The 15,388-nt window shown below is 38.0% G+C and overlaps 1 protein-coding gene and 1 pseudogene across 4 annotated transcripts; both read right to left on the reverse strand.

Annotated features, from left to right (window-relative positions):
* Window positions 1–650: 650 nt before the first annotated feature.
* LOC149023211 (UDP-glucuronic acid decarboxylase 6-like) lies at window positions 651–5,389 on the reverse strand. 2 transcript variants are annotated; one of them, XM_089143764.1, is made up of 13 exons: window positions 5,287–5,389; window positions 5,037–5,142; window positions 4,575–4,661; window positions 4,337–4,424; window positions 3,800–3,891; window positions 3,226–3,290; window positions 3,046–3,134; window positions 2,481–2,558; window positions 2,212–2,305; window positions 1,854–1,920; window positions 1,686–1,749; window positions 1,546–1,586; window positions 651–1,106 (listed from the first exon to the last, which is right to left on the reverse strand). In XM_089143764.1, the coding sequence occupies exons 2-13, from the start codon at window positions 5,118–5,120 to the stop codon at window positions 924–926; spliced, it is 1,032 nt and encodes a 343-aa protein (XP_088999890.1). In that variant the 5' UTR covers window positions 5,121–5,142; window positions 5,287–5,389; the 3' UTR covers window positions 651–923. The 2 variants fall into 2 exon arrangements, with proteins under 2 accessions (XP_088999890.1, XP_088999889.1); XM_089143763.1 differs by having other exon boundaries at window positions 5,282–5,389.
* Window positions 5,390–7,455: 2,066 nt separating this feature from the next.
* Window positions 7,456–15,069, reverse strand: LOC149023212 (5-oxoprolinase 1 pseudogene; annotated as a pseudogene). 2 transcript variants are annotated; one of them, XR_016171503.1, is made up of 3 exons: window positions 14,633–15,069; window positions 10,056–14,561; window positions 7,456–8,956 (listed from the first exon to the last, which is right to left on the reverse strand). The product of XR_016171503.1 is annotated as a 5-oxoprolinase 1 pseudogene, transcript variant X1 (transcript). The 2 variants fall into 2 exon arrangements; XR_016171504.1 differs by lacking the exon at window positions 7,456–8,956 and having other exon boundaries at window positions 9,336–14,561.
* Between the last annotated feature and the right edge of the window lie 319 nt (window positions 15,070–15,388).

Consider the following 15,388-nt stretch of genomic DNA (forward strand, 5'->3'; position numbering starts at 1 on the left):
ACATCTGAAAAATAAGAGATTTTGTTGAATTTATACTTAAAAAGTGTTAACAAGGTCTAGTGTTTTCTTTATATTTTACCATATATTAAGAAGTAGGCCTAATGAAAGACTCATTTCTAATTTTTCTTGTGGGATTTTAGAGGACTCCCTCTCCTAGTGTATGGTAGAAAAATGTCAAAAGAGCATAAACCTCTACTCGTATAAAGGACCTCAACTCAATGTTGTATATAAATAAAAAAAAGGGACGAGTAAATAGCACACTACGCCTGAATATCAAATTTAGATGCTGATGGGAGTTTTGATGTAGCAGACTAGCATTTGTCTCAGATGTATAGCACGAATGGGAAAGTCTCTCTTTTTCATTTTTTTTCAAAGAAGAGTAGGAAAAATATCCACCAATGGCTAATTAAAAGAAAAAGACATTCAACCATTGAGATTTCCACATGATTGATACTCATGAACATATACCATCAAGTAATTCTCGCGACAATTTTTTTTGGTAATACAATCAAACTCGCCCAAAACACATAATTCCAAGTCATGGTGTTCATGGAATCCCTTAGGTTTGAGAACGCAATAAAACAATGCAAGGAAAGGAAAGGACAGTTCATAGTTCAACACAGATGGGTAAGAGATTCAACCCTGGCACAAAGACAAATTTATAAGAATTTATTGAATGAATGAGGAAGTTTCTCTACATCCATAACAAATCAACAACCACAGTTGTTTATTTCTTAGCTATATCATAAAAATGGATAGGGAAGAGAAAAAAAATAGAAGGAAAAAAACAAAAATTTTTCCTTCTCCGGTACAATAAACAAACAAAATTGAGGGAACTAAAAATGGGTAATTCATATCTTCCGAACAAAACTCAGACAAGTAAACTCTGTTGAACTTCCATGCCACACCGCTTTGTCTGTGTTCTACTTTTTGGGAATCTCAAGCCTAGCCCGGAAATCCTCCTCCATGAGGGGCAGACCATCGCGCAAGGTAATCTTGGGTTCCCAGCCAAGCAATTCTTTCGCCTTTGAGATGTTTGGCTTCCTCTGGCGTGGATCATCTGGAGTGCTGCCCACAACTGTTATCTTCACATCAGTGGCAATTAGCTGCAGATCACATTGGAGGAGGAATTAGGACTACATCAGGTATCAGGTAAGAAAGTGAAGTACATCATCACCTAAGCATTCAAACAAATTACGAATTCAAAAACATCCAACTATTGTGCCTCCTTCAAACCATTAGCTTTATTTCAGCAACTTGTGAACTCACTTGTCTATTAAATCAATTCTCTAATCTCTACCATTATGTATATATATTTGAGTATCACACCCGAAGAGAGATTACAAAAGTCAATCTACAAAGAAACTAATGAGAAAGGCACAATCCCTTCTCTGTTTCCTCATTTCCTTTTTTTTTTCCTGGTGGGGTTGGGAGGAAAGGGTTGTTTCTCTGGCTTTGTAAGATATTCTCAACATTTTCTAGTTAACATTGAAAATCGAATGTCATTTATGCACAAATAGAAACAAGGGTAAAGACAAAACTGACCTCCTTCACTGTTTCCGCAAGTTCCATCATTGTAAATTCACCTATGATTACAAACAAGTACCAGAGTCAGTTTATACTACCAAAAATAACTGATATACAATCAGAATTCATGTCTGCGCACAAGCACTCAAACAAAGCACCTGGGTTCCCTAAGTTGATTGGCCCAGTATCAGTTCCTTCCATGAGTCGGATTAGGCCATCAACCTTTAACATTCAAAAAATGCAGATTAGATCATATAACAATTAAAAAAAATGTAGTACTCAACTTTACATGTCATACATATAAGCTTTAAGTACTGTACACTAACCAGGTCGGATACATAACAGAAACTTCGTGTTTGAGTTCCTGGTTCTTGAACTGTCAAGGATTCACCTCTGCAGACAATTGCCATACGATTGTCAGAGAAGCATGCTAATCCAAAGTACCATCAATAGAAGGTTACAAACTTACAATACATACAGAGGAGATAATACATAGCATGAATGGGAAAACTCTTATTCCTTCCAACCTCAAGACCCCCTTGCGGGGCTTTTCTCTTCAGTTGAAATTTTGTTATTCTCTATTGGACATTATTGCAATCCTAAACAGGCTTCAATTATATTTCTTTTTTAAATAAAGCAAAACAACATGTGGAAAAACCATAAGAAAAGAAAATTGAGGATTACCGAAGTGCTTGAGCAATGAAATTGCTGACAACGCGTCCGTCATCAATATTCATTCGGGGCCCATATGTGTTAAAGATCCTAGCAACGCGTATTTCTGTCACAAAACACAACCAGAGTATATTGAGGATTTGGCCTTAAATAAATGTAAAACATTAATATGTGGATTTCCTAAAACACTAAGAGAGAAAGAAAGAAGAAGTGTAAAATTATAAGTGCCCTCAGTTCAATGTAGAAATGCGTTCAAGGTATTCATGCAACCATATTTTTACCTATCCCATGTTGACGATGATAATCGAACATCAGAGTTTCAGCGACACGCTTCCCCTCATCATAGCAACTCCTCACTCCTGCAGTACATATAGTAAATAATCTATTTATGTATATGCCATTCGTACAGATCCATCTTGTCAACTTCAGGCAAGTTTTGAGATACCAACATCAGATTATCAAACATGAAACCCTTGCATGGATTCAAGGTGATAAAATTTGTGGGCTTGTTTCAATGTTTTTTTGGTTAAGTAAAGAGAGGATACTAATGGAATGGGTTGAAATTTGTTTCCAGATTATGCAATATGGAGAAGAGAAATCTGTGGAGAGCTGAATTGCGTATGGTTTGCTAACAATTATCTGAATGTGGAAAATGGTCTTAAAAATTTCATCAGTTCTGAAAATAGAAAAAGGGGAACAGAGGGAGATTTTCTCCTTGAACAGAACCAAGAAAATTTTCTGTTTAGAGACAAAGGAGAAATCATCCTATAAGAACTTTGGAGAACTCAAAAGCTCTCTAGCAGTAAATCATTAAAGTTGAGACAGAGAAATAAAAAGTGGATATACCAATTGGGTTAACATTGCCCCAGTAAGACTCTGTCTGTGGGTGCTCAAGAGGATCTCCATATACCTCAGATGTTGATGTGAGCAAAATTCTGCAGCATGATTCTTCAACAATGAGTGGAGAACATAACATAACAGAACTTCGATGATGCAAGTAAAAAATAAGTGAACGAAGTCTTGAACCTTGCTCCAACTCGTTTGGCAAGTCCCAGCATGTTCAGCGTGCCAATCACATTTGTTTTTATTGTCTGTGAAGGTATCATCCCATTATTCCAAATCAGAACAGTACTATAGTCCAAAAAACCTTTCCAAATAGAAGCAAAAAATTACTAATAATTTTAGTAACGATTAGAAAATTAAGGTATTGAGGAAAAGGATTCAGGTTCACTGATTGAGCAGGCTCAAAACAACTTTGCAGAACATATGAGGGTTATGTAACCTAAGCCTATAGATGCCTCTTCCTTCTCCTCATTGGATGAGTGATCTATGATACTGAAATTTGGGACGCTCCTCTATTAAAATTACTCCTTGATAATGTCTTTGAAAGGGCAGATTTTAAGGGCTAGTGGTGAAATATAAATTTAAAAACCAAACCTTTGGATGCTTTTTCACACCCTTCAAAGGCATCAATAAGTCCTGAATTAGTTTTGAGTCATGTCACTGAACCATGTGAATAAGATGCGGGAAAATAGCAAACAACAGATAAGGAGCCAAATTAGAGAAACCATCATGCTTGGAGGAGAAACATAAATACTACCTTTACAGGATTGTACTTGTAAAAAATTGGGGAAGCAGGGCAAGCAAGATGGTAGATCCGATCAACTTCGACTAATAATGGTTCTGTGACATCTGTACAAAGAGCAAACACATTTGAAATGTGGTCACATATGATCATATTCTCTAAGAAGTTACTAATAGTTTCAATTTGTTGACATGGAGAGAGATTATGTTGGTAGAATATAGAAGTAACATTAAGTATTCAGAATAAGGTAGACAGTCAAAAGGAAACAAATGACGATTAAGATAAATATTCCTGAGAATTACATAAGGCACATTATGTAATCAAGGATTGGCAGGAACTATGCACGATTGGTGTCACATGAATATGGATATTAATCAGACCAAAACAAATCTTTTGCATCAGGGGGCTCTTTTTAAGCTTTGCCTTGTACTTTTTCTCTTTTCACAAGTTAAAAAGGGAAAAAAAAAAAAAAAATTTGTAACACGCCTTGAAGCAATGTATCTGCTGAATCAAGAGTTTGTAACAATGCCAGTGCGAGAGATAAAGATATACCATGACGGATAAGCTCAAACCTAGGATGACCAATCCATTTCTTGAGGTTAGCCTTTGAGCCAGTAAAGTAGTTATCAGCAACAATTACCTGAGTAATAAGAACAAAGTAAACAAATTCCCCATGTCAACTCATCCAGTGTTCCTATGGATCACGGAAAGACAGTTTACACAGTAGACAGGATAGATGTTGGGTGAAGAACAAGGAAATGGTTGAAGAAAAGAGAAAAAGTCTGTATACCTCATTCTTCTCATTTTCCATCAATCTATCCACAAGGTGTGAGCCAATGAATCCAGCTCCTCCGGTTATCAAAATTCTCATATTAGACTGCCATCAACAGTGAAAACACCACTCAAGATTATATAAAACACAAATGAGGCAAAAAAACGCAAAGAGATTTATCATTTGTCCTATAGAACAAACAAAATGCGAGCTTTCCCACTTCCCCAAGCCCAATGTAAAATAAGAAACCGCAGAAACTTCAACTTTTGATTACTTTTAATCGCTATAATTTGATTAACCCACCCTAGAAGATTTCAGGATTCACTAACATAGAACCACTGAGTTTAATAAAAGAAGAAAGAGAATACGAGAGGGGGAAAATGAGATCTTTCTGATGTATCTGGCTCTTAAATGGTATAATCAGATCACAAGGTTGGGAGGGGGGAGGAACAAAATAAAAACAATAATGCAACTTTTCACCTTCAAAAATTTCGAGTTTCGCAATGGAGATGGAGAAGGCGCCGCCTTTGGCTGGTGAGTACCATTGGAAGGTTCTTTCGCCATTGCACAGATCTTCAGTTAACACCTAAATCAACCACAAACAGCAAAAAAAATCTCGCCACTCAAAACAAACCCTGATAATGGATTCAAAATCAATGTATGTTTGACTACAGAAAAAATCGTAAATTTCCACAACGTAATGAACGACGAATCAAGATTTATACCTGACCTTAGCTTAATCAGTGAAATCAACAAACACCCAAGTTTGACTGCTAGTTCTTCCTTCCAAGAAAGAAATTCTGAGTAATGGATTGGGATCAGAGAGACATTTATATAGTAGTTGATGAGAAGAAGAAGACCGTGAAACCAGGACTCGTACCTAATGGCTGGTGCCAACTGGATGAAATGAAAAACGACAAAAGACCGAAATTAGAAAACAGATGAGATTGCAACAAAATAACAAAAATAAAATATAGAGACTTCAAATTTAAGTTAAGAAAACTCTACCAGATCCTTAATTCATGTTCCCCACTTCACTATCATTTAGATCTGAATCGAAACGATTAACTACCTGAGAAATTTAATCGCTATAATAGAGGAATTAATTGAAAGGACTGAAATCGATTTTTGGACCTTTTCAGGAGGATTTAATATGCTATAACAAGAGTCGAATTCACGACTTTTTCACTAAGAGGTGTTGGTTTCACCACTAGAACAGCTCTACTTTAGCATAAACGAACACTTTTAGTGAAGAGGTAGTTGGAGTTATCGAATGGAAATCATAGTTAACGGCTGACAATGATTAATGATCTTCTAGATATTATTGATAAATTTATGCTAGAAGAAATTTACGTAGAAAATTGTTTTTGCTGAGAAATGTGATAAGGTTTATTAATATACACTATTACACTATCAAGTGCTAAAGCAAAAATCTATTCTAGCTTAAAGTGGACTTGGGAAGGTTGGAGCCATTGGGACTAAATTTGCATCCTTAATTATATATTTATGGGTCATTTCATGTTTAGAAATAAATGGTGATACAAAATAGCCTCAACTAGGTTATAAATTAGGATCAAATGGAAAAAATAAAATAAATTATCATCATCTTCTCATATGTTTTTATTTATTTGTTATTTTTTCGACCATGTGGGTCTTACGTAGATTTAAATGCTGCTCAGACGTCATTGTAGTATGAGAGATTCCTCTAACATTAGGTGTTATAACTTATACATTAAGTAAACAATGCTAGAAAGTCTCTTAAGATGTTTGCTCACCAACTTACCTAGATTTTTTTTCTTCTTTTTTTAATGATAAAAGAACTTACATAGAATTTTGATTAAAGTCCATGGGTTGTATTATATATTGTTTAGATGAGACACCAAAACACTTGACTTACTCTTCAGTCTTGTGAAACAATTTTCATAATGAATGTGTTTGCTTCATAGCATAAGAATATATTACACGAGCCACACCTTCCATTTTCCTGACACAACTACCATCAACTAGAAATTTTTTTCAAGCTGTTACCTAGTAAATGCTGCATCATTTGATTTCAACTGGCATCTCCCATTTTTCAAAATTTTATTTATCAAAACATTTTCAAGTTTCATGTGCATATGGGTAATAGACAGAATCAATAAATACTTACCATAGATATTCATACTATTCTATGATTGGATCGAAATAAATCCAAATTCTAAGGTTGGGCTTAGTTGGTAAAGATTAATACCTTATAAGTAAGAGCTCAAGTGTTCAAATCTTTTTGGCACTAAAGCAGAAGCCCTATATAATTTACTGTAAAGGAACATCCATTATCATTCCCTCATGTTGATGGTGGTAGACACAAGAAACTGGTGTATGCTTCTGCTCCAAATTTAGAGAAAAACTGGTCTATGCTTCTGCTCCAAATTTAGAGAAAAACTGGTCATTGCTTCTGCTCCAAATTTAGAGAAAGATCTACTTGAATCAGAGGTACTGAAATAAATTATGATTTCATTCTAATCACAGAACACATTTTTTGAACTCTGCATGTAGAGAGATAAACTGTGGGTTGTGCTTAGGTTTTCTCCATTAAATTCTTTATACTCAGATTATTAAGGCTTAGCTTTATGCTTCTCACATGCTGTGGTTATATTATACAGGCTCATAATTTGGTGAATATGAAAAATCCAGTGCAGTTTTTTCAACTGACATGGAGCTCATTTAAGGAGGAACATAAACAGTGAACTTGAACTGTTTGGATTTTCTATGATTTTGGAGTGTGAGCCATGTTTGACCATTAGCAGTTATCCTCTCTTGCTGTTACGTGTGCACCAACAATGAATGATATTCAAGCTCCATAGCATTGATGGGGGGGGGGGGGGGGGCGCATCATAAGTTTGATTGAGATCAAAGGCATTGTAAATTGACATATCATGTGTAAACAAATTGACAATGTTGAGAACTCAGTTCTTGAATAATTGAATTTATTTTCTTTAAATGTGATTGGGCAAGTGAATTTTTAAAATGAAGTTCTATTATCCAGAAACTGTCCGATTCACTTACATACCATGCAAAGTTGATAGTCTAAACATGATCTCTTTTTTTTTTTTTGGAAAAGCATTTCTTATGCTGCAGTTGTCTATGGGATGCCAGCACATACAAGAGGACTGAACTTGAAAAGTTAGTATCTTATGAGATGGACAGGAAGCTTTGGAGCAGCAAGGTTTGCAACTTCTTTCTTTTCACCGAAAGGCTCTATTATCTCTCATCTGCAAGTCCTCAATCTCCTGTCCCTCTTTGATTTCATTGACTTTTCCATTGTTGAACTCTTTCAGCACTGTCAGATATCAACTAGTTGCAACTGCATTAAAAGTTATTTACAGCAAAAAGAAGAGAAGCATGCTAAAAGTTAGACAGAAAAGAGAGAGAGGGGGGGGGGTGTTTGGAAACAAAGAAGAAGAACTAGGAAAGATAAGGGTCAAACCAATAAGCAGTTCCTAAAGATTGATCAACCATTATAGTGGTAACATGTTCAAGTATGTTGCTTGAAAAACTTATCAAAGCAACTGTACCCTTTAATGCTGATATCTACAATTCCCCTGTTTCAGAGCCTTTTCCTTCTGCTGGTGTCTTCAGGTCAGCGACAAGTGAGCTTTAGAGAATGAAGCCAAAATATGAACTGGATCTATCTGGTAACCAAGAGAAGAAGGGCTACAATTGCTAATTGCTTGCCTTTTAGAACAGACAATGAGAAATATAAAATAAACAAAAATTAAAAAATTAAAAACACACACTATTGGAGAACTCATTTTAAGAATCTTCTAAGAGTTGAGCAAAGAGAATTAGAAGCAGGCCAGCCACAACAGCAACAAGAACTACTACTAGTGCAACAAATCTGAACAATTGAAGCAGCAGGAAAAGCAAGACCAACTGCTAGCTGAAAGAGTGAAAGACATGTTATTGACTATACCAAAAAGTTCATATAGAAACTGAAGCTAGTCCAATAGAATTGGCTTCTTTCATTCTTTGTATTTTTCATTTTACGTGTGAAAAGAAAACATTTCATTGAATGAGCAATAGGAATGAACAAGACACATGTTCACACAAAAAAACAAGAATAATGAACCTGATGGGTTAGAACCATAATACCTTGGATAACTTCTTTGAGCTCAGGATTTACCCAAAAAAACACATGTTGGATCTCAATTTTCAAACAAAGAAAAAGATAACACATTGAGAACTACATAGATGGCATCAACAACTCCATGGATCCTTGTCCTCCAACAGGTCTCTACTCAAGGTCATAATAGGTACAAGAGCTAGACAACAAATGAACTTCGTCACAACTTTTCATATGGTCATATTTGGCCTGCCTCTTGCTCTCATGGTTCCTTCGATCAGCAGCTTACAGGCTGAACCTAAACATAACATATAATTGCAGTTCCAAGGTATGGCATTATAAAATTTGTGGACATGAGAGAAAGAAAGAAAATCTTCAATCTTCAAACATTATTCAAGAAAATAGATTCTGTCACTGCATTGACAAGTAAACTCTCCAAGGAGAAGAAACTAATGAGACAACTGGAACGATTCTAAGCAAACACAACATGGAGTAATATTAGAATTGAACTACGAGGCAAGTTTTCCTTCACATGATCAAATCACTTGTAGGACACATGGAACTAATATATATGCTTAGAGAAGCATGAACTTTGCTTCTGCATGCTACTACCACTCCCTGTTATGATTTTCGCATCGGACACAGTTCATAACCCCCCCCCCCACTCCCTTAAACAGATCAAGTACCTGATCTCAGTAAACTATTCTCATAAAATATTGTCCTCATTACTACTCTGCTCCAGCTCCTTTTCATGATCATTCAGATCACCAATTTCCATGAAAAAGAGTGCAGGTTGAGAATTCCACCATACCCCGTGCAATTAAAGGGTCCATGAATGATCAAACTATCATCTATTGATAAAAGGTATCAGTATCTTAGACAACCACATGTCTACAAGCAAACATTTCTGGCAACAAATCAGGTTGAAAAGCTGAAGAATTCCACCAGCTCATGTGCAACATTAACCAAGCAATCCTTCACTTTCAATAGAAAATCTTCAATATGAAGTAACACAAAATAATACATTGAGAAAATGCAGTGGGGATTTCATGGGAGAGCCCAATTGTCATGCATCGTAAGCTTCATTCTGACTTACAGCATTAGGGATGTGTCTTATCTAATTCACACTATGTTAACAAAAATCTTTAGTATCTCACAAATTTTGAGTGCTGCCACCTCCGCCATTCTACACTTTATCACTAGGATAAAGCTTTACGAATGCATTCAGCATCAAGATATTTTGGGTGGCCACCTTCAAAGAACATTGTGCTGACCAACCAAAAGCATTTATAGAATAACATGATCCTAATGGTCCAGGAGCAGGGGAATAAAGAACAAAAAGGTACATTGAATCAGAAACTTGAAAAGAAAAAGGAGAGAACCCTGACCTATCATACCTTGTGAAATTGCTGGAACTATAACCCTTTAAGGTCACCTTAGCTGTATCCCTTTCATCAGAAGTCTTCTTCTCAAATGGATAATCACAGGAGGAAGGACGATGACCCAGAGTTGCAGGGACACTTCATCTCCTCTTCTCTGCTTCTCTCTCTCTCTCTCTCTCTCTCTCTCTCTCTCTCTCTCTCTCTTCTTTTTCTGACAGCTTTGGTTTTGTGTTAATTCGATATGGAACGGATCTCGGTTCATGGATATTAGGTTCGGTCCAACTTGGGTTCAACTCCAGTTCTTTTTACTTCAGTGGAGGAATTCCATATGCTTATTTGACTGACCAACATTCAACCTTGTCACCTGATGCAATCCCAACGATTGAAGCACAAGTAGCACCAACTTTCAGGCAAGACAGGATCCAAATCCATCATTCCACAAGGAAAAGAGAAAACATTGAGAGGGACACTTGAAGATTGAAACGACAGGAAAGATTGATATATAGAAATCTCTAATATAAACACAAGTAAGATTGTATGAAGTCAATTTATTTCTGTAACTTACATGTCCTTTCTGTTACCTCAATGGACCATAACATCTTATTCACCAGTATGAACTCATCATTTATTTCTATAACCTGATGTTATGAGTGAGGACCACAACAAAATCCGTTTTAATAGAGAATCAACGAGGAACAGAACCCCATCCACCACCCCCTGGAGTTAAAATTTGAAGAACCTCCCCTGCCTGTACCTCAATTGTGTTCTTACCTCCAAGGTAAACTTGTCGTTTATCTTTTGTAATCAGGTAGTTAATCCCTTTAGCCCCGTTTTTACCACCATTCATACCTCTTGGTGTATGAACACGCCTCTCCGAAAGCACACTTACCGTCACAGGACGGCGGAACTCAATCTCCCTCACTAGTCCATTTCCACCTCTATGAAGACCAGCACCTCCACTGTTCTCTCTTATCCCAAATTTATGCAAGAAAACAGGGTATCTCTGCTCAAGGATCTCCGGATCAGTCATACGGGTATTGGTCATATGACACTGGACACCGCTGGTTCCATCCCAAGTAGGTCCTGCACCACTCCCACCTCCAATTGTTTCATAATAACCAAAACTATTATCCCCAAAAGTGAGATTATTAGTACAACCCTGAGAACAAGCACAGGCCTGAAAGGCAGTGAGTACTACATCAGTAACTCTTTGAGATGTAAGAACATTACCTCCTACTACAGCAGCTTTATCACTGGGAGAAAGGAAAGAACCTCTTGGAATGTATATTTTAACTGGAGCCAGACAACCTTGATTCAGAGGAATATCAACATTGACCAGACAGCGTAAACAATAAATGACAGCTGCAGCTGTAACTGCTTCCGGTGCATTCCAATTCCCATACACTTCTGGGCTAGTCCCAGTGAAATCAAACAAAGCCTCACCCTTCTCAGTATTGATAGTAAGCTTTAAGTGTATAACAGAACCATCATCCATATAATCTTCTTCTTCAATGGTGACAGAATCTGCACCTCCAAAATCATATGAAGGACTTGCAATTCTGGTGTAGATTGATTTGAGCATTTCTCTCACAGCTTCTTCTGCATTAGTCTGTACATGGGTCATGTAAGCCTGAACTGTTTCCAAACCATACTGCTCAATTAGCTCTTTAATAAGAGTTATTCCTCGCTGGTTTGCAGCCATTTGTGCTCGCAGATCAGATAAATTATCTTGAATCTTACGAGTTCCTGGGATCTTAAGGGCTGATCCATCGTCAGAACAGGGGAACCGGAGTAGTTTGACAATTTCTTCTTCTTGAAAGATTCCATTTTTTACAAGCTTGAATGCTTTTATAGCAGCTCCTTCTTCCCATATGGATTTTGAAAAGGATGGCATGCTGCCTGGTGTTATACCACCAATCTCTGCATGATGTCCTCTACTAGCCACAAAAAACACCAGTTTCCCATTATCGAAAACAGGGGTGATAACAGTTATATCAGGAAGATGGCTACCTCCTGCACTTGGATGGTTTGTGACCAGAACATCGCCTTCATTAAGATTGTCGCCCCAGTACTTGAGCTGCCATCTTACAGTGCTAGACATGGCACCTAAATGGACAGGGACATGAGGGGCATTAGCAACCAGTCCACCCTCAGGGCCAAAGAGGGCACAAGAGAAATCAAGCCTCTCCTTGATGTTGGTTGAGATGGAAGTTCTTTGCAGGGTACGCCCCATCTGCTCTGCAATGCCCATAAACCGATGGTTGAAGATAGAAAGCTGAACCACGTCAGCTATTTTTTCTGTTAATTTCGTCGCAGTCGACACTGACTGGATCTTAATTTTGATGTTGCCATATCTGGTAACAACTGCTTCACACTCAGGCTCTACAATTACAGTGCTATTACCATTCATGATGACTGCTGGGCCTTGCAAGATATGCCCGTAACCCAAATTCTCAAGTTTAAATAATGGTGTCTCATGCCACCCATTTCCAAAATAAACCTTGTAGCTACCTTCAACCTGAGGAGTACCTGAAACATGTTCTAGTTCCTTAGGCTTTAAGATATTAGTGACTCCAATTCCACGAACTCTAACATCACAGATAAGGATATTGCGGTTCTGAAGTTTGAAACCATACTCTTTCTGAAACTGCTTAACAAATTCTACAGCACAATCACCTTCCAAGCCATCCTCTGTTTTGAATCTCTTCACCATTATGGCAGTATCTGTACCTTCATATCTCAAGTTGAGAAACCTCTCTGTTGAAATGCTTTCATCCATGAAGCCTTGTTCCTTCAGCTTCTGCTTTACTTTCTCCAACAGGATTGATTCTCTATGTGAGGCCTCCAGGACAGACTCAGGACCATAAACAGCAGAATAAGGCTCCTGAGACTCTTCAACAACATCAGCCATCCCCATCCCATAAGCACTTAAGATCCCACAGAACCTATGGATTAAAACCTCATTCATACCCAGAGACCTTGCAATAGCACAAGCATGTTGTGGCCCAGCACCTCCAAAGCAAGCAAGAGCATGGTTCTTTGTTTCATGACCCTTCATCTCTGTCAACTGCCGGATAGGTCGACACATTGTTTCATTAGCCACATTAACAAATCCAAGAGCAATCTCTTCCACTGTCATGTCCTTGGCCGATGGATCCTGACTTTTCCTGTATGAATTGATCCGCTTAGTTAGCTTCTCGAATTCATCCCTGGTAGTTTTTACATCCAATGGTTGATCCTCATTTGGTCCAAAGATTGAGGGAAAGTAATCAGGAATTACACTTCCCAGAATCAAGTTAGCATCTGTCACAGCCAATTCCCCACCTTTTCTATAACAAACAGGACCTGGGTGTGCCCCTACTGATTCAGGTCCTACCCTGAAAGCTCCAAATTGAAATTTCAGCTTAGAACCACCACCGGCAGCAACAGTGTTAATATCAAGCTGAGGCGCTTGGATTATGGCCCCAGCAATCTGGGTCTCCAGCACTTGCTCGTAGCTACCAGCATATCGGCTCACATCAGTGGATGTTCCACCCATATCAAATCCGATAAGAGGCTTCGAGGTTTCATGGCCGAAAAGAGTCTGTGAATAGCCTACTACTCCACCAGCAGGGCCTGAAAGGACTGCTCTGTGACCAAAAAATCTACTTTCCGGTGCAAGCCCTCCATCTGATTGCATAAACAGAACATTCACTTTCCCCAGCTTTTCATCAAATTTAGATACAAAACCAGATAAGTATTCTTTGATGACCGGAGTGAGGTAGGCATCCACAGTAGCTGTTAATCCCCTTGGCACTGCACGCACCATGGGAGACAAAGCCGAAGACTTTGAAACATGTCTGAAGCCGAGGCTCAGAGCTAATTGCTCTACCAATATTTCGTGCTGTGGATACGTGTAAGAATGCATCAACACAACAGCTAAACAGCTTATTCCCTTATCCAACAAAGCTTGCAGTGAGGGTCTCAGAGCTTTTTCATCAAGCGGCTTCAAAACCCTGATTAGCTCCCCTGAAATTCCCTTGAAATAAGTATCTGGGTCATGCTCTTCGTTGTCAAGAACAAGCTGAATCCTCTCATCTATTTCTATGACTTCCTCGTAAAGATTGGAGGGCTTGGCGACGGTGAGGTCGAAAATGTGAGGTCGAGCTTGGTTACCAATCTGAAGGAGATCCTTGAAGCCTCGAGTCACGCAGAGAGCAATCCTCTCCCCCTTCCTCTCCAAAAGAGCGTTGGTAGCAACAGTGGTGCCCATACGAATCCACTCTATCTTATCAGTTGGGATCTTTGAAGACCTGGGTATCTTCTCCCCTGTATATTCTTCCAGAATTCTGCGAATCCCTTCGATCGGAGCATCGTCATAATTTGCAGGGTCGACAGACAAGAGTTTCATAACTTGACAATCCGACCGACCAGGAATTTCTGCATAAACGTCTGTAAATGTGCCACCGCGATCAACACAGAACCTGAGCTTCTCCTCCATAATACTACCCATCCTTGCAGTCCTCTCTGAGCTCTGATCAACTGAAAGTTTCAAAAAAAGGTAATCATAAACAAATTCAGAATTAATCAAAATATGAAATCAGAAGTTATACCTTGAATCTGGAGAAACTTGGTTGAGGATCTGGGGTTCCCCAACGTCGAATAATTGTTCTTGTGAGATGAGTGTGGAGTGAACTTTGAACTTCCAGGTTCAGTGCATGCACACAGTAAAGAGATACCATGATGATGGGAAATGGCATGGAAAGCTCAGGGAAAGGGACGGCTGCTTGGCTGTATTTGGTCACTCGCTAATCGATTCATGACATCACTAAAGGAAAGATTGATATGGGATAGGTTCTCTCTAATGAACCTTTGATTGCCTAAATTTCACCCAGAGAATGCTTTGAAAGACTAAACCCTCCTTGGGTATTGTCTTCTTCTGCTGGTTTTTGTTAGCACTTCAACTCCATGTGTGCGTGTGAGAGATTATGAATAGATGAACGATGACCGACTACACTGCTACCTGCTGCAAAAAAGCTATCTTTTCGTATTGCATGCTTTAACCTGTTATAAGATAAAAATATATCAAAGACCTCTCTTTATTTTCAAAAAATTTACAGTTAAATATTGAACAATAATAATTTGAACGAAAAACCATTACCAGAGGAAAAAAAACTTGAACAAAAAACTCATGGTTGACTAGTTTTTTTCTCATATCAAGAGGACCTCTTTCCCACTATTATCATCTTTGTTACATTGTCATCCGTTTTAGTGCTTCAAGAATTTTTTTTTGGTAGAGTTAAGAATTTTATTATAAAGGGATAATTACTATTAGGCTCTTATATTATAGTTCAACAACTAAAAAAAAC

Source organism: Hakea prostrata, chromosome 2 (genome assembly GCF_041222555.1).
Source record: "Hakea prostrata isolate BN-2017 chromosome 2, UWA_Hpros_2, whole genome shotgun sequence".
In the NCBI taxonomy this organism is placed as follows: Eukaryota; Viridiplantae; Streptophyta; class Magnoliopsida; order Proteales; family Proteaceae; genus Hakea; species Hakea prostrata.

Bases quoted from the DNA above. Each gene is read 5' to 3' on its own strand.
- LOC149023211 (XM_089143764.1), bottom strand. From the start codon at position 5,120: ATGGCGAAAGAACCTTCCAATGGTACTCACCAGCCAAAGGCGGCGCCT. The intron at 4,425-4,574 runs GTATACAGACTT...CTTATTACTCAG, and splicing joins TGGAAAATGAGAAGAATGAG to GTAATTGTTGCTGATAACTA. The intron at 3,291-3,799 runs GTAGTATTTATG...ATACCTTCACAG, and splicing joins ACAAGTACAATCCTGTAAAG to ACAATAAAAACAAATGTGAT.